General features: G+C 42.1%; 1 protein-coding gene across 1 annotated transcript in view; it reads right to left on the minus strand.

Annotated features, from left to right (window-relative positions):
- LOC123970438 (complement C3-like) overlaps positions 1 to 15,482 on the minus strand; it is a 42,950-nt gene extending 27,468 nt beyond the window's left edge. Inside the window, exons 1-7 of the mRNA XM_046048482.1 lie at positions 15,460 to 15,482; positions 15,180 to 15,295; positions 12,174 to 12,320; positions 10,460 to 10,550; positions 10,230 to 10,324; positions 2,899 to 3,084; positions 2,580 to 2,735 (exon numbers count right to left, since the gene is read on the minus strand). Coding sequence (XP_045904438.1) covers positions 2,580 to 2,735; positions 2,899 to 3,084; positions 10,230 to 10,324; positions 10,460 to 10,550; positions 12,174 to 12,320; positions 15,180 to 15,197 — 693 coding nt within the window. The 5' untranslated portion in view covers positions 15,198 to 15,295; positions 15,460 to 15,482. The remainder of the gene's footprint in view (positions 1 to 2,579; positions 2,736 to 2,898; positions 3,085 to 10,229; positions 10,325 to 10,459; positions 10,551 to 12,173; positions 12,321 to 15,179; positions 15,296 to 15,459) is intronic.
- Positions 15,483 to 19,419: the final 3,937 nt, after the last annotated feature.

Raw genomic sequence — 19,419 nt, forward strand, 5'->3', positions numbered from 1 at the left:
TAATGGCAAGATATCTCCATAAACCATGCTGAGAAGAGACTGTGACTGTGGGGACAGCGTGAGTGACAACAAAGTGTATTTACAAACAAAATCACATTATATTAGTGTAAAGTGACGCTACTTTTCTGCTGACTTAGAGGGAAGATACACGCGCAGAGTTCCTGGTGTGTGTGTGTTGTGGGCGAGTACTGGGGGCGCACACTGCACTTCAGAAGACTGAGTTACATAAAATATTAATTCTGAGTTCCTGTACAAAGTGCTGGGCAAATTATATTTTATGTGTATGGATGTATTTTATGTTTTCTGGTAAATTTTACCTTGAGTTTATGACCTTGTGCATTGTGTGGCTAAATTTATGTATTTATATTTGTGTTGTTTTTTTTCTCTATTTAAAAAAAGGCTACTACTGTTGTCTAGATTTTGTTGTTTTCTAGACTTGACTGTTTTTTGTAGATTTTGTTGTTGAGATTTTAGGTCTAGAGTTTACTGTTTAGAGTCCCTGTTTAGAAGTAACTGAAGTCTACCAGAATGAGTATAAACTAGTTTATGGCAGCTGTGTACATATTGTGGTGTGGTTTAGGGGTACTATCGTATACTGTTAAATCAAATAGTTGTAATCAGATGCAATAAGTAAATGACAAGTGAGAAAGTAATTCCTGTGTTTTGTATAACAGCCAACTGCCTTAAATCCATGACTTTATATGATGCTGTCCTCGCTTGAGTCCAATCGGGGAGTAAAAACCCATAAAATGTATTGTGTGTTTGGCCTCATCATTCCTGGCCTGGCCACATTTATATGGCACATTTGAAACAAACTGTTACAAAGTATACAGACATATGTATGCACGATACACAGACAAAGATTAAAGCATACTATAAAAATAAACAAAACTAAAAGCAAACAGAGTGCTTATAAAAAGGCTAACCTGTAGAACATTTAAGTAATTAAATATCTTTCAAGGGAATTACTGATCTCCAACACACAGCCTAACTAGCTAACATTACCATTAAGTGAGCAAGGTTTAGTAATCAGAATGAACACCAGTATCAATGCCAGGGGGAAACCAGGGAAGAAGACAAGACAGCATAGGCTACTCCTATAATTCACTGATTTATACTAACTTTAAAACTTTTACCTGTTTAACAAAGATTTTTATTTGGGAACTACATAAAATAAAAGCACATTAAAAGCAAGTACTATAACCACAACTGTACACTAACAATGTAATGTCTATTTATAATAATAAAGCAACAGCCCCCTTTCCTACTACTTCTGTAGTTTATTTTTCAAAATATTAATAGGCTAACTTAGTGAAGAATTTTCTGTAGGCTACAGCAGAGCCAGATGTTCCTTGGTGTACTTTAAACCATTACTCATTACTAATAAGTTTTTTAAAGCTGGGTCTCCGACATTGCCAGCGTTGTGTTGGACAGATTTGTGCTAAGAGCGAAAGAGAGCGAGAGACGAGCGAGATGTGCTGCGCGAATGCGCTATGGCGCTGATCTGCAATCAAATACGATTTTAAATAGGCCTAGTAAAAAAATGTATTGATTTCAGTAGCCTACGTGGCGCTCAGTGTACGGGCCATCACAAATAAAACTTATAAGAAACACTACCTTTCCTCTGTCACTGCTGCTCTGTTGTTGTTGCTGCAGTGGTCTGTGTAACTGGGACCAGAGGGCTCTGTGGGTGTGACTGGCTGACAGGTCTAACCCCTGCGGGCGCTTGTGGAGCTTCTCAACCCCCCCCCAAAAAGCACATTTTAAATTTGCCATTCAAGTTCTACACAGTTGATTTCTCACCTCAAACTGCCCAAAAGTGTATTTAGTGATTAAATAGCGTATAAAACTTGTAAAAACAAAATGCCGTTTTGCCATTTCTCTGTTAGTTTCTGCTGCATGAAAGCTTTTTCTTTATGAGTAGTTTAACAGTCAAGCAGTCATGGCAGACTGTAGAAGCGCTTCCTGTAGTGCGTTACAGTTAGAAATTAACAACCAGAAATGTCCTTAATAAGAAGATTGCTAATTTTTATAGTCGACATCGTCGATTACATGGAGTAATCGTTGCAGCCCTAATATCATGTCATTTCAAGGGCTGATAGAGTTGTTTGAATGAATCTAAGAATAGAAGCAAAGTGTGTGGTTGTCCAAAGGTGGGTGATGTTATTTGTTGGAAAAGTATAAACTGGATAATAATTAATTTCCATTTTTACTTAAATTGTACCTTGTTAGCTCAATGATTAGTGTACAAGACTCCCATTTGAGGGGTTGTGTGTTCAATCCCTGCTCCTGCTGGTATTTTTTCCTACCTTTTCTACAAATTGATTATGAAGAGATTGTCTTACATCAAGCACAATTAAGCATGTGCAGGAGTGTGTGCGTCCCGCCGATTGTATTACAGTTACAGTTGTATAGGCTACAGTATTATTGCCAGCTTTGGCCCGCAGGCAGCCTATAGCAGACCACTGTTCTACAGAGTGTTGTATTTTGTACATCAAAAGTGAAAAACATTGCAATTTATATAGGCTTTTTAAATTACCCCCCTTTCAAATAATTTTAAAGATAAAATAAAAAAATGCCTTTTTCTGGGTGAGTCGGTGCTTGTTGTTTAGGACATAGACGCCTTTGTCAACTGCCACCAGTCCCACTGTGGCTCCTGGATCTCCTGTGACCTTCAGTTCAAACTTTTTGCCAGGCATATAGGATGAAGAGGGAGTTAATGATTCCAGTTTTAGCTAAAGGAGGAAAGAAGGGCAATGAACAAAACATGTAGATTCATATTTGTTAAAACAACTCAAAAAAACAAAACAAATCCATACATGCATTTGTCCTACAAAAATACAATTAACTTCATCAGTTTGTGCAAGGGTGTTGCCCGATAACTGTTGTGTGTCTTACCGAGCCCATGCAAGTGTCCTTGACATCCACCCAAAGAGAGTCTGATACCACTTCATTGTCCTTTGTAAAATAGTACGCTACGATGCGGAATGATGGCAGCATGTCTTTGGTAATGATAACTGTCATGGATGTCAGTGCTCTTGTCTGGTAACGGCCATATTTCACCAGTTGACCTCTGCTCAGGATCTAGGGACAAAAATTTACACATCAACATTTAACCAACATGCTACATATGTTATGTCAGTTACGTTTAGCGCTGATACAGGAAAACAGGAGTTTGGACCCAGATGCGGACACCGGACAGAGCAGATGTAGTTTACAGTGTATTTGATGAAAGCTGGAACAAAAATACAGATTAGTACAAGCATGAATCCAGGGCTGGAGAACAGGGTGGACAGCTACACATAATCCAGGTTTCCATCTAATTATCACGCAAATTTTAAGCAGACTTTTAAAATGTCGGAAAAAAGAAAAAAAAGTAAACGCGAAATAGTTGCGCTTCCACCAAGACGCCGACAATGCAAACAGCCAATCAGATGTGAGTTACAAGTTTGCTACGTCAGAACATATTTGGCAAAAGTGTTTCCATCTCCCATTTAGCGCATTAACTCTTTTTCGACAAAGGCAAAAACCACCTCAAGTGAGCGTAAAAACTTTTTTTTTGCAAAATTAAGAATTTATTTTCGAATTTTTCATCAACCTTTTCTAATGCAATACTTCAAAATGTGCATAAAAAAGTTGATGGAAACACGGCTATGGACAGAGTAGTATCACTCCTCACAATATGCAGACAAAGACTTAAATACACAAGAGGGGTGAAGTCACTGAGACACACCCATAGGAAAGCAAAATCCAAGAAGGATCACATAGTTGTTTCTGTCATTTCTCCCAGACACAAATGAGCTACTTTTAATACTAAGGTGAGACCCAAGGCTTTTTACCCTACTTCTCAAATTCAGCTCAAGAGAAACAACCATATACAATCTGTTTGATGTCTTACTAATAGGAAGGAAAATTGTACTCCATTTAAAGACAATCTGTTATTTAGTTTATGCATTTGCGATATTACCGCGATGTGACAAAATGAGATATTCTAATCGCAAAGGCTGCGATTCCACTCTGGTCACATGACACCCAAGAGTAAAGCAGTCTGCAGACGAAGCATCAACTTCGCACGCTCCGCTGTACCTTCCGCACATCACTACTCTCGTGTTTAATAGACAAGCTTAGTAATTCTCCGACAACACTGGAGTTCCCCACCTCCACAGCCTCCGATGCTGGTGAGTAGCGCACTGGCTGTAACTCGGGACAGACTGGGCCTCTTTCGGACTTGTGCGTTTAGTTTTAATCTTAAAAGATATTTCCTGAGCTGACTAATGGCTGTGTGTGTAACGCAGGCGCCGATAGCCACAATGCGCTTACCTTACTACCAGTCTTTTTGTTGTGCATTTTTCCTGTCCGTCAAAGCACCGGATAGCCCGAAGATTTCACCCACCACCACCACCAAGTTACCCGCGGGTGGCGGGCGCTACTTTCATTCCTTGTGTGACACTAAAGTTTCTGTCATGTCAGTGTCTGTCAAGTGTAAGGACATTGTACAACAACAAGTCAATCATAAGTATCATTTCTGATACCAACGTTTCCTGCTCTAGGATCGATACTCATATAAAACGATCGATATCTAAACTCAGTCATTTGGCGTCAGTGTGTGTTTTATTATATGTATCTTATACTCAGTTGATAGGAACTACTTTTCCTTCCGCCTGTCAAAGTCATGCTTTCGCTACGGCTCTGTGACGGAGCTTCTTTGAAATGAGCTGCTGCGGCCCTTTACATTTCCCGCGATTGAATACTGACATTAAAACTAGAAATAAAATATGTAAAATGAATTGGTATCGGCAAAACCAGCCTGGGTATTACTTGGTATTGCATCGGATAGGAATTAAGTGGTATCGCACATCACCACTTGGTTTTATTTTTGTTGGCCAACTTTTTAATTGAACCTCAAAGTATTTTTGTTTGCTTACTGGGATTAAGAAAAATGGATTCCTAGGAGATTAGAACTGAGATAAGGACTCATTAATTGGTAGTTGAAGTTTAGGTTTTATATTGAGCGCTGTGTAACACACTGTGGTAAACTTCGTTGTTCTTGTGATCTGTTGGTAGGCCGACCTGATGATATAATATATTTAATGCCATAACTTGACTCTCAAATTATCTTTCTCATATTATTAAAATTTGATATTTCCTCACCACCATAGCTCATAATAATTCATGCAATTCATGCAGTAATCATCTAATTTCATCATAACACAGGCCTGTTGATTGTAGGCTCTCTGCCGAGTGTTTTCACTCGTTAAGGCATGTCAAGTAAACGTTAATTTATCCTTTGGTAAAGAGCGTTGGCTCCCCGGTAGACTTAACAGCTACATATGGGTGAATATTTTTTTTGGGTTATTAAGTGAAGGAGAGTTATTTAATTTGAGTTAAAATAAAAGACAGACTCTCTCTGATCTGTTACTCTAAATGATTTCGCTTATGGTTACAGTTTACTTTTATTGTTAAAAGGAGGAGTTATTTTCATTTGTCTTCAATAAGAAGGCATAGGAACTCACTTTGATCTGTTATTTTGGGTGTTTTTGCTCCTAGATAACAGTTATTGTTGTGAAAAAAATATATATAAAAGCTGCATAAATATGCAGGGTCCCACCATGTTAGGGACACGTTTGTCGCTCCTGCATGGCTCCACTGCTGGCTGCAGATGGCCATGATGAATGCCCCACGTGCCTTGGTGTTACTCACTTGAGAGAGGGTCAGAATTGCAGTTTTATGCCACGGAAACTGAAGCTAGCTCAGCTAGCGGAAGTGGAAGGACTGCAGCTTGAAGGCCAGTTGCTTTCATCTGGTGTGGCCTCACAGGCATAGTTGCCCCCCCACCCCACTTTCAGGTGCCCCCCCTAGAACGAAAGCCAAGGCTGGATGGTTTGGCAGCCAAGGTAGACACACTAGCCTCAGAATTCGCTGAGATTAAGGGGTTGCTCCTTAACCTTCAGCCAGGCAACGAGTGTAGACTGCCCAGCCCGGAGCCCCACCCCTCAAGGATGGGATGACGATGCCCTGTCTACGAGGGTTTCCTGCAGCCAGTTCTGAGAGGACAGACCTGGGCAGGGAGAAGTGGAGGCTTCCACCCGTGCTTCTGACACCGGTTCCCAGCAGACGGGGAGCGGATCCAGAGCAGGCTCAGAGGCTGCCCATGCCACAATTAATCCAGTGTTCCGTATGGCACTGGCACGCTTGGGCTTGGATGAAGCACCAACTGCAGGTACCACAGCTAGTGCATTCTTTAGGCATCTCCCATCTGAGGCGGGTTTATCTCTGCCACCTTCCCAGCCATACATTGAGGAGCTCCACAAATGCTGGCCAGACCCCAAGGCTTTTTCTCACCACACAACTGACGGCAGGGCCTTGGCTGCCATGCAGAATGCAGGCAGTTACTGGCTGGGCCAGATACCGGCTATGGAGCCAGTTATCGCGTCCCTCATTGTGTCACCCACTGAGCGTTGAGACCGGATGCTCGCTGTCCTAGGCCGCAGTGTCGCATTACGGATGACTTGAGAGGTTATGATACAGCGGCGTGCATGGGCCGTATTGGAAACTCTTTTTCCCATATTAGCTCTGTCCTAGTCTCTGCAATCCTCTGGCGTGGATGCTTCTGTCCAGAGCCTCAGTGATGCAGCTTTGCAGGCGTTTGCCCTTATGACTAGAGAGCTTGGTAGGCTAATGGCAACACTTACCTTGGCTCATCGCCAGGTCTGACTGGCCCAATTCCCACTTTTGGAGCCAGGCAGGAGGGCCCTGCTCACTCTCCCTGTAGTACCAGGGGAGCTGTTTGGCCCAGCAGCGCAACAGGCTTTGGAGCGGGGAATGCAGGCTAACCAAACTAGGCAGCAGGAAAATGGCCTCCTGGAAAAGGAGGCCATCAAAAGAATAGATCTTCAGACACAGCAAGGTGGGTTTTATTTTCTGATTCCAAAAAAAGAGGGTGGGTTTCGCCCTATACTGGGGGCTAAACAAATTTCTGAAAGAGTTGCCTTTCCACATGCTGCATACAACAGATATGCTCCATGCTGTGGCGGCGCAAAGTTGGTTCATGTCCATCGATCTGAAGGACGCATATTTATATGTTATGGCAGAAAATTGTGTCCTCTTACATTTAATCTTTTATGTATGTTCTTTTACTATTATTATGTATTGTGTTTTATCCTTAAATGTTCCTCTCCTATACTTCTTATGTTAGTCTGTCCACATTTACTAGGGTTTAGGTCTGAGCTGTGAGATTGTTTTTGGTGCTTTTCCTCTCCTGTCCTGGAATGTTCATTCAAGGCTGAGAGAGGATCTCTGTTCCCCAAAACATAGAAACCTAGACTGTGTAAATGATGATGCATCCCTTTGCTTGGGGCCAGACGTGACTGTCTTAGGAGGCAGAACCTCAGGTACGGCTGATTTGTGTTGTAGTACTTCTGTTTATTCTCTGTTGTTAAATAAATTCTTCAAAGACCAGGCCGTGATCCAAACCATTAGGGACTCCAGAGCACCTTCCACCAAAAGTAGCTCCTGAAAAAGTCCTCTGTGCCGATAATACTGCGTTTTTTGCAGTCTTTGAAGCTCTCCGCTTCAACCCTTAGGGTCTATGTGGCTATCATGGTCTCCTCTTGGGACCTGCCTTTGCTACTGGAATATCCCTTCGTCTCCCTCCTTTTGATCCTCTGGAAAAGTCAGAACTAAGGTGGTTGTCAATGAAGGTTGCTTTTCTTCTGGCAATGGCATCAGCAAAGCGAGTAAGTGAGCTTCATGCCTCGTCAGCGAGTGAAGCATACATGCACTGGAACTCTGATGGCACAGGAGTGTCACTTTGGCCTAACCCATCATTCCTCCCTAAAAGGCTGGCTCCAGCCCTCTTTAAATCAGGTCATTCGGCTAGCAGCCTATGATGCCCACAGGTTCCTGAAGCTGAGTCAGCAGAACTGCTCTGCCCAGTGAGGGGCTTGAGGCATTACAAGCAGGCAACTGTTGACTTTCGCCACTCTGATAGCCTGTTTGTCTGCTATGGTGGCCGTAGGAAAGGGCATGCCCTGTCTAAACAAAGGCTTTCCAGGTGGGTTGTTGAGGTTATCGAGGGAGTGTACCTGTCAAAAGGGACAACCTTTGCCTCTTAACATTCGGGGCCACTCTGACAGGAGTGTCTCCACTTCATGGGCAGCGCTGCGGGGGGTGTGCCTCTGAGTGAGATTTGCACTGCAACAACCTGGGCTACACCATGCACCTTTGCCCGTTTTTATAGGGTCAGTGTCGCTGCCCCCCATGCAATAGCAGCAGCTGTCTTGCGGGAAAACTAAAGTGTTAAGCACTGCCTCTGGCAGTCAGGAAGAATGAAATATAACGAGAGTTACGTATGTAACTACGGTTCTATTAATTCTGGATGATTGCCAGAGTTCTCTGTCACTCAGAATCTTGGTGAGAAGATTTTGTAGGGACATTTTTCCTGATGACGTGGGCTTATATAAGCTTCGCCCCGCATCATCCCAAGTCACAGGTGACTTTGTTGATATTAAATACTCGACCTGCCCGTGCACGAGACGGATAACATCTACTGTTAAGCACTGCCTCTGGCGGTCATACAGAATTCATAGAACCAGAGTTACATAAATAACTCTGGTTTTGAATTATACAAAGGTAAAAACTGAGGTGAAAACATGCTCCCTCTGGGACTGTGAGCTGCACTTGATCGGAGGTTCTGAAGTTAACGTGTGGATTTGTGGTGAGATTTCCACCTGCTTGTCTCATCCAGTTCTGTGTCTGTAAGACGGTCTGATTATATCAACAACAATAATGCAGGGTACTGTACAGGAGAGTAAAGTGCAGGTAGTAAAAATAATGAATTCTCATTAATTGATGACATTAATTCTCGTAATATTACTTTTTCCCCCTGACATGTGTATATGTATGCATATATGTGGGATAGTTTTGCATGTGCATAAAGTTCTAAGCATGAGCAGAACACCTGCTGAAGTCTGGGAGTTTATAATTGAATTAAATTGAACCTTTTCATCTTAATAATAAATTATTTAAATAATTTTTTATTGAGGTGAAAAGGTCTACACATTTGAGAGTGGTTTCTTACCCAAACAAAATACACAAACGAGGGAAGACTAGATCATGTGTGTTGATTATATATGTCATTACAATTCTGAGTAAATTGCCTAACACTGCAGTTAGGTATGCTGTATACACTGATGTGGACAGAATGCTGCTTTCTGCCCCCTAGTTGCGCGCATCTTGGCGATGACGTTGCACAGAAACCCATCTATAGGTATATCAGGTAAAGTTATGTAACCTATTTAAAAAGTTAAATAGGCTCCAGCTGTATAGTGCACAGAAGCCGTAGCCATGATTACTCTCAACAGAGCGCCTGCCGTTTACTCGCGGAACGCTGTCTTCTCCTACATGCTGCATCCAGCGTAGTCTGCCGAAGCCTCCCTCTACTGCTTGTTTGGGTGGGTGATTTGCAGGCAGATCAACGTCCCACCCCTCCAGTGACCCATGGTTTGACTGTATGTGTATTCAGAGATAGGGAGGAACAGACTTTCAAAATAAAAAAACTGCATTAACGTGCGATAAAATAATTAATGCGATAATAACACGTCAACACACTCAGCCCTACTTTTTACATTGCATTTACGTTGCGGTGGGTAATGTCACAAGACAGTTTAGGGTTGGGCACATGGAATTGAAAAAAAATTCCCAACAATGTCAGGGACATTTGCTGCATGGCATGTTAAATCTTTTTATTATTGTTTGAAGTTTATGTTCATTCTGTAACTTGTCCAAGTTACGACATTTGTGGCATTGTGCTGTGTGATGGAACTCGAGTGGCCTTTTATTGTGGCCAATCTAAGGCACAGCTGTGCAGTACCCATGCTGTCCGATCAGCATCTTGATATGCCACACCTGTGAGGTGGATGGATTATTTTGGCAAAGGAGAAGTGCTCACTAACACAGATTGACAGATTTGTAAACAATATTTGAGAGAACAAGGCCTTTTGTGTACATAGAGAAAGTCTTAGATCTTTGAGTTCAGCTCATGATGAATGTGGGCTAAAACAAAAGTGTTTACATGGTTCAAGAGTCAGACAGCAGGGCCCCATAGCAGAATTTTGCTTAGGGCCCCAGGAAGGTCAGGACTGGCTCTGTACAAGAAACACAGGAAACATGAAGTACCCCAGAACCATGACAATGTCCACAAACACACACAGATGCAAAACATCTCTCACCAGGTATGTGATGTGGTCTTGTGCATTTTCATCATTGTTAAGGTTGAGGTTGATTTTCAGATTGTCTCCTAGAGTTACCTCAGTTGCATCCACTCCTGCAATAATGACATTGCACATTTAGTGCTAGCTAAACATGGAAGGGGTGCTATGCAGTAGCTAGCTATTTAGCATTGACACTGTCACTACAATCAGCACATCACCGTCTGATCTGATTTCAGAATGTTCCTCACCTATGTGGATGTAACTGTTGCTTTTGGTGGTATATGGGAGAGCTGTCATGGTGGCTGATGCTTGGCTGATGCCGGGAACATTGGTCTCTGCCTATAATTAAACACACAGGATAGCACATATTGTTTTATAAAGTGATGTATGCAAAGTCTGTATTCTACGGAAGCCCTAAGCGGCCATCGATTACATTTTTTTTTAACTCCATTTTCCTGTGATAATGGGATAATTATCTTTTGATCTCAAGATAACAACTATTGTTTTCTAGTGATCCCGAGATAAACCATAGCTGAATAAAGGGGTCGGCATGTGCGTTTCTTTAGGGTAATTTCCAAAAGATTTACAGCATCACTGGTTAGCTTACTTGGTAGAGCGCAGCACTCATAATCCTAGGATTGTGGGTTTGACTCCTACTCTCAGCGACTGTTTTCTTCTTTTTTGGGTGTTTATCATCTTCAACAAAGTTTTTATGAAGAGATGAATTTCCTCTGCTTGGGAATGATGGGGAAATGTCCATATGTTGATGAATGTGGACCAATCGCCGGGATGCGCACAGTCCAGCATGTGCTTTATTGTGAGCATATAAACCAGTCTCTTCAGAAGAACTTTGTTGAAGAGGATTATGAAGAGAAAAAAAAAAAAGTCTTCAATGAGGATCTGACACACAACCCTACGATCATGAGTCCTGCGCTCAACATACTGAGCTAACCCGTGACACTGAAAACTACACTGAAAGTAATAAGAAACGTTCCTGCCAACCCCTGTGTTAAACTGCTGTTATATTTCAAGATCACAAGAAAATTATCCCGTTATCACAGGAAAACAGTCGTCATCTAGAGATCAGGAGATAATTATCCTGTTATCAAGGGAAAACAGTAAAAAAACAAAACACATTTGAATCTTTGGCCACTTAGGGCTTCCATAATATCCTGTCCTATCAAAATGCAATTGCTGTGGAGTTCAACGCACTGCAACTTAACAAAAAAACAACTGGAGAATCTTCCCCACTTTGACAACACATATGCAGCATTCAGGAAAAATGCAAATAAATAAAATACTAGGGGTGTGACGAGATTTTGTGCCAAGATATTGTGAATCCTCATTTCATGATGACGTTAGTTTCATAATGTTATAATATTTTCAACATGTCAGAACACAACAATTTTGGATAGCTTTTGAATGTGAAGAAGGTTAAAAAGTCATGTACAGGAAACCTGCTAAAATACAAGAGCTTTTAAAGAATTTGAATTAAAGTGAATTGATTTATCATTGAGGTGAAAAGATGTCAATCACATTTAAAGAGGTTACTTCCCAAAACAAAAGACACAAGGTGTGTATTGACTCAGCTGTGAATAAAATGAAAACAGCTGGTTAATGCTCAAACCCACTATCTTGTCTCATCTCGTGTCTCGTCACACCCCTAATGTTCATTTTACCTGACCAATTTTTTATTATTTTTTTTTTTTAATACTCAAGTATTCTTTTACTTAGGCAAAATATTCTAGTTGTCTTTCTAGTATTTCCTAGAGGCAGTATTTACCATTGCAGATCTGGGACATATCCATCCACAAATGTATTCGTACAAAATAATAATAGTCAATTAAACAAAAGAATGGTTAATTTTTTGCCAACACTAACATTTGATTGTCACTTCCATTTGCTAAACCTGGATTTAATATACAACATTATTTTTAAAAGATAGCAATTTGGGACACTCACATCAATTGTCAGTGGTTCAACCACATGGTTTGTATTGATGGTAACCCTCGCCATGCCATTGGCTGCACTGAGGCCCTGCTGCTTGCCAGGATCCACAACTACTAATACACCTTTTGCCGGAGTGCCGTCAGGATTCACAACTTCAACCTGCGAGACAGCCAAAAAAATGTGTATGGACAATCTAATACTGTTATGGAAACAGGAGAAATGCTGTCCATCTGCAGTAGCCATGCAACATTAACAAATAGACATCTTTTTTTGGAGATTGGATAACATTTGGAAAAAAAACACCACATGGAAAAGGTTCATTCTGCAACTACAGGAAAACATATACAACAATATACATCTGTTTCAGTTCAGAAATAGTCTTGGGATGTCTGGTGTGAATTGCTCTCGAGGTCATTCCACAGCATCTCAAATCGGGTTGAGGTCAGGACTCTGACTGGGCCACTCCAGAAGGTGTATTTACTTCTGCTGATGTCATTCTGTTGTTGATTTACTTCTGTGCTTTGGGTTATTGTCCTGTTGCATCACCCATCTTCTGTTGAGGTTCAGTTTGCGGATGAGATTTATGTACTGCAGCTCCAGATTCTATGAGTATAGGCGCAGCCCTCTAAGGTTATTGGGTTTACCCCTCCACGCGCTGAGAAAAGTTGTCTACGCCCACCCACAGTGTGAGCCTCTCCTATGTCCGGTGAGACCTGGCCTTCGGCTCCCAGAATCCATTTTCTTCAGCATTGAGAACCAAGGTCCAAGTGAGGCCTTCAACTGAGAGGGCTGCGCCTATACTCATAGTTACAGTACGTAACTACCGTTCTATTTCGTATAGGCTTTCTATTTCTTATTGCTATTGGGTTGGAGGCGAAGCAGGATGAGTCAGCACCTCACTGGCTCATACGGTACCACCAAGCACAAAACCCACCTGCCCAGAGCCATAAATGAGCCATCCAGTCACCCGCTGTCCACAGCATTGGTGTCAGCGCACACAAGCATTGATGGCTTGACATGGGAGGCAGGGGACCAACCCATGTGTAATAGTCGGGGAACTGGATGGGGGGCAGCAGCTGTACAGAAGCAGGCGGGGTCACGACAGCATCAGCTGTGCACAGAGCAGGGCCAGCGCGAGCAGTGGCAGCTCAACCTCCCCCGCACCCTCACAAGGGAAAATCACTCAGCCAAAGCACTCAGTACTGAGTAAGTAGAAACGGAAGAAAGAGCATGGGGACGACCAGGAAGCCACTGTGCAGATGATAAAAGGACCCTGATGCCCAACCACCGCAGTGGCTCCAGGCCGTCTCAACACACTTAGAGAAAGTGCGTGGGGCCAGTGAGTAACAGAACGTCAGGCGGTTCTCCTGGTACTGGACACCCTGGAAGGAGAACCACAGGAACTTCCTGTGAACAGTGATCCTGGAAGGGCCTCACGCCCCCCCATCATCCTCCTGACCAGGAATTAACAGGAGTAGAACCCCTGATTCCTGAAGCTCCGCCCAGAGGGCGGCGTTCTGAGCCAAGGAGGAGAGCACAGTCTCCACAATCCCGGCGAAGGAGGGAGGGGGGAGAGGCGAACTGCAGCCTGTGACCCCAGCGCTCAAAAGGGCTGGAATGCCAGCCGTGGGGGGGCCTGGCAGGCAGCAACCAAGCTCTCCTGTTCCACCGAACAGGAGAGCTTATGGTCATGGGCAGTAATGCAAGAGGGAGCACTTCCCTGCGTGGCGGGCATGTGCGAGTCAATCTGACGGCAAGGTGTGGCCACTGGATTAAGCGAGCCAGTACAATATTCTGCTTGTGCATCGGAGCCAGGCTGCATGAAAGCCATCCGGCCAGCTGCAGCCTGTCAGTGTTATGTCACTCCCCTGGTGAGGGGAGGGAAGCGGGGGCTGATTGCCGTGCCACTCGACCGACACGGGAAGAGGACAGGGGAGGCGTACATGTGGGCTCAGGCCAGCCACCTGACCATGTCAGGGAGGGGGGCAAGGGGAGAGAGTATGTGCAGCCCAGGCTGCTTGTTAGCCGTTTGGCTAACACAGCTGGCTTACACAGTGAGGGGAAGTGAGAAACAGCAGCTTCTTCATAATTCAATTCAAAAGAAGCTGTCTGTAAAGTGCAACAGTAGGTCATGTAGTGTACACAGTTCTCCCCGTCACTGTCGCGGGGCACTTGCGTAATGTGTGGAGTGGCGATAGGATAACACTACACGCAGGGTTGTGTGTAGTGACGGGGGTGAGCGCTCAGCCAGCATGCTATGGTCCGAGGCGCACCCAGCATGGGGGGTGGAGGTCCCCCTTCGGCAGGACAAAGCCCGGGTCACAAACGCTGCAGCCCCGTACTGATGTAGTGGCTTCCCGCCCCGCTCGGGCCGACTTGTTTGAAAACATCACTCTTCTCTTCTGACAGGAAGTCTTCTGCTCTTTAGACAGCTCAGCGCTGAAGAAAAATGGGAGCCGAAGGCCAGGTCTCACCGTTGCGGACGTAGGAGAGGCCCACATTGTGGGTAGGCGTATACAATTTTTCTCAGTGCCGTGCAGGTGCGCGGAGGGGTAAACCCAATAGCGATAGCCTTAGAGGGCAAAGCCTATACAAAATATAACATCAAGGCTCTTAGAGATACTTTTGTGACCCCTTCCAGCTTCATGAAGGTCAATAATTATTTATCTTAGGTCTTCTGAGAGCTCTTTTGTTTGAGGCATTGTTCACATCAGTCAATGCTTCATGAGAATAGCAAAATTAAAATTGGTGTGTGTTTTCTAACCAATACCTCCAATTTTGTCTCATTTATTGGACTTCAGGTTGGCTGACTCCTGCTTTTGGAGAAGTCATTAGAATTAAAACATAATTGTTTCTGTGTTATTAGTTTAAGCAGACTGTTTGTCTATTGTTGTGACTTAGATGAAGATCAGATCACATTTTATGACCAATTAATGCAGAAATCCAGATAATTGCAAAGGGTTCACATAATTTATCCTGCAACTTATATGTACATTTTTTTGCGAATGTGTACTTTACCACAACATCAAAGGCCATTCCTGGTTTGAAATATTTGGGTGTCTTCTTGAAGTGGATGGTATAAGGTGATGTGACAATCTGGATACCTTATAACTCTGCCTCAACCATTTCACCACCTGTGCAAAGATATATGCTGATGTACACAAACACATGCACACACTAATTATTAAGTATAAACATTTTTGACTTGCTTCTCTCTGGTCTCTGAATTATGAAACAATAATACCACATACATCATATACTTATCCAGATAAACAAACACCCAGTCACTCTGGCTTACCATTCTCCGTCAGCACACTGACAGTTACGTATATGGAACTCCCCACCAGGTCAGTGATGTTTGGGAAGTTCTGTTTGATGACCTCTTTCTTTAGTATGACCACTCCCTTACCTCTTTTGATCTAATGTGACATAATATAAAAATGCATCTTGATACACGGTAAGAGGACAGTTGGTGTATCTTTTACTAAATGTTATAAGTTAAATATGTCTTTTGCTACTGAGATGTAGCAAAAGTACGTGCTCACCTCCACTCTCTGAAGAGAGCTGGGAATGCTCTTTTTTTGACCCTCATATATAACCCCAAATATTCCATATGCCATTCCATTCACCTCTTCGCCAAACAGATACCTAAAGCCACAAGAGGAGGACATGTTTAGAACTGCATTATAATGAAACATAATCAAAATGCAAAAGGTTTAAACTTTACAACAAGGTTATCAAATCAGAGCAGCTAAGGCTTTTTTTAATCAAAAAACTTAATATAACCAATGTCATCCAATAGTGTGTAGTTAATGTATGTGGTACACAAACATCTAACAGATCTCCTTCCCCAACTTTAGCAATGCAAATGAAAACTGTTGTTTGATAGCTTTAGCTAGAAGTAATCATAGAGAAGTAACGTCTCCCTTGTCAGTGCTGTAAAATATACAGTTGGATTAATTTCATACCTATTCTCCAGCGCTGTGTTTTGGCTTTGATACATAGAGAGAAAAATGTGCTACTTACGGTCGTGGGAAAATCAGTTGATCATTAATATCAATATAATGGTAGCCTACAGCATGAAAGCTCAGATAAGCCAGCTAAACTTTTATTGCCCTAATAGAACATTATTTAGTTACGTTCATCTGACAAACCGCTGATGAATTTTTAATTATTATTGAAAATAAAACTGTACAGCATGGAAGTTTAGATCAGCCAGCTAAACTTCACATATTACTACCTGCTAACGCCATTACGATAACAAGACTGTGTGCCTATTAAGTGACCATTAATGCCTGTACTTTAAGAATTTGCATTAAAAATAAAATTTGTTGAAGTAATAGCCTACATACTTCGCTTTACCACAAGCAAAGATTATGACTATTAGTACTACTTTGTGTTTCTATTATATTTCTGCGGGTGGAGTGTGTCTGTTGTGTTTTGGTTTTGTCTGTGTTTTGTGTTTTCATACCTTCCCTGTTCTCCCTCACTTTCTTGTAGTGCCTAGGCAGGGGAGTGTGACCAGTCTCTGTGCGAGGCGGCCATCTTCTCCGACCTGCCAACTCCACACATGCTGCTGATCATGTAATCATGGCCCTACTTGCAGATTGCTTATCTAATTAAAGTGGAGAGGAGCCTTGATTCTCACCTGACAATTCCTCTGTAAACTTCATGTATTATGTGGTACAGAAACAGTTAGGCTTACATTTTCCTGTTATCTGTCAGTGGTCATACTTGATGCACTAGATGTGATAGTTTAAGATATTCTTCATTTAATTTGGAAGGTTAGTCCAGATGAGCCAACCCTCATGGATGTTATTTTACAGTACAGCAAAATAATGTATTACAGGAGTATGCAACATCATGTAGCACTTAATTTCTTGATGTTGCTGTTATTTGATGAACAAGTAACAATAATATTCGCAATAATATATGGTTTGACTAAATAGTTTGACTAAAAAGTAAATATAATCCAAAAGAAATACATGCAAACAAAGCATTCTGGTGTATTCTGAGAAGAAAATAAAAAAAAGGTATTTTCAACTGTTGCTCAGTGTTATCGTGTATGGTTTCAGCTGCAAAGGTGATTTTGCAATTACGTAAATTACTATTCCCTTCCCGTTTCCCTTAGAATGGAGTTGTAGTAGCAAAGGTGAAGCAAACTTATTTTTTTCTGTGCTTGAAAAGTGGGCCCTGCTTTATTTCTGGATAGATAACACCAATACAACATGTAGCGTCCTCCCAGAGTCCTCCCCCAAGAATATTTTTTGTTCCATATAAATTTTGAACATTGTTATTACCATATCTGTGGAAAATCTCGAGCAGATTTTGAATAAACTACACCCCAAAAGCTAACAAAATCTACTAGGGGGAATTAGTATTAGATCTGGGGAAAGCAATTGGGTTAGTTTTGATGCTCTCAACAATGATTTTACATTCAAGGTGTACCGGTAGGTGACATTCTAAAGCGCTGTGGGAGTGTTTCATAAACGTAGGAAAATTAAGACCTGTTTAAAATTATTTAAGACCTAGAACACAACTTCAGTGAATTTAAGACTTAATAAACATTTTGATTTTGAAATTTCTCTTTTAGACTTTTTAAGATCCCACGGAAACCCTGTTCATGTGTGCTTCGGCAACCAGTGTGCATTTCTTTTAATTATAATACAGTAAGTAATTGTGGCAGTTAAAATAGGCTACTGAAATAAATATTGAGATATTTTGGGCGGGTTTGTGCACGTTTGGGTGATTTTTGAACAGTTTTTGGTCTGGAATCCATCAGCTGTATCCGCTATTAAAGCTGTAAGCAGCGTTGGGCAGGCCCTCATGGCATGATGCGTGGCGGGGCTGCTAGCAGTTGGCGAGGGTCATTGATGCGGCTTTGAATAATCATGCACTAATCGTCACTTCCTGTGTCCTCTGTGTGATGCTAGAAAGCACCTGCTAATTACACATTATTTCCCAGTATGGGAAGTGTGGAGATCACTGTGAAAAGTAAAAAATCAAATGAGGATAAAATAGGGCTTGCTACCTGTTGCCAATGGGTGGCGCTCTGTCTATAACTGAATATTGGCATGTAAATGTGTTCAGGGTGGCACCGTTGTCAAGCATGTAAAGTTTGGTAAAGCATGTACAATGAAGTTACAACAACTTCCTGTTTCATGGTGAATCATTATTTTCCAATGCCACTCCACGGACACACCCTTTGACAAAATCTCACAGACAGCATAACTTACCATCAATGCCTTTAGATTACACAGCAAAAATTTGAAGTCGATCAGATCAATTTTCTAGGAGGAGTTTGTTACAGTATATAACCTGCAAATCAAAATTGGCCAACTTCCTGTAGGGCATTGCTCCAAGAGGCTTTTGTGTCTGTCTTGGCATGATACATGTGCCACAAAGGTTTGGTGCATGTAGGTCAAACGGGGAATGAGGGCTGCTCTGTTGAAGGGTCACCTTCTGTTGCCAGTAGGTGGCAGTATGAGTATGAGTGATTATTGACATGTACATGTGCTCAGGGTTGGACTCTTATCAAACATGTGGAATTTGGTACACATTTGAGCATGTACAGTGAAGTTACAGCAACTTCCTGTTTCATTGCGAATGATCAATTTTTGACACCGTGCCATGGACACACCCTTTGATGAAACCTCAGAGACTTTTCATCGACAATGCCTCTAGTCAGCACAGCAAAAATTAGAAGTCGATCATAGTTCTTTAAAGTACCGAACCTGTAAATTGACAAAAATGACCATTAAACCCAAAATGACTGACTTCCTGTTGGGTTTAAGGCATTGCTCCGAGAGGCTTTTTTTGTTTGGTCTGGACATGATACATCTACCACAAACAATAACAAATCTGTGTCGGAAATAACCTAGCTAGCAGCCTGTGTGCCGCTAGTCCTGCAGTTTGTTTACAGCTGAGCTACTGCTGCTGCTAACATTAGCTCAGTTTAAGTGCTCAGTTTGTTTTTAGCTTAAAATTCCTTTGGTGTTGAACTTTCAGGAGGGTTCTACCGGAAGGCGAAATGGACCCAGTCATTGAAAGACTAAAAACACTGAATACAGCAATTTTATCAATTCTTAACAGTTGCTGTTAGGTTTTTCTTAACTACAAAAGCTGAAACACTTTTGTGCAAAGCAACAAAAACTTAAAAGCTGAAAATAGCAAGCTAGTGTTAACTGTGTGGGCTGCAACTCGGGTCAACTAGTTAGCAAGAACATTACATAAATTGGATAAACGATTTAGCTAAGGT

This window comes from Micropterus dolomieu, linkage group LG04 (genome assembly GCF_021292245.1).
Source record: "Micropterus dolomieu isolate WLL.071019.BEF.003 ecotype Adirondacks linkage group LG04, ASM2129224v1, whole genome shotgun sequence".
In the NCBI taxonomy this organism is placed as follows: domain Eukaryota; kingdom Metazoa; phylum Chordata; class Actinopteri; order Centrarchiformes; family Centrarchidae; genus Micropterus; species Micropterus dolomieu.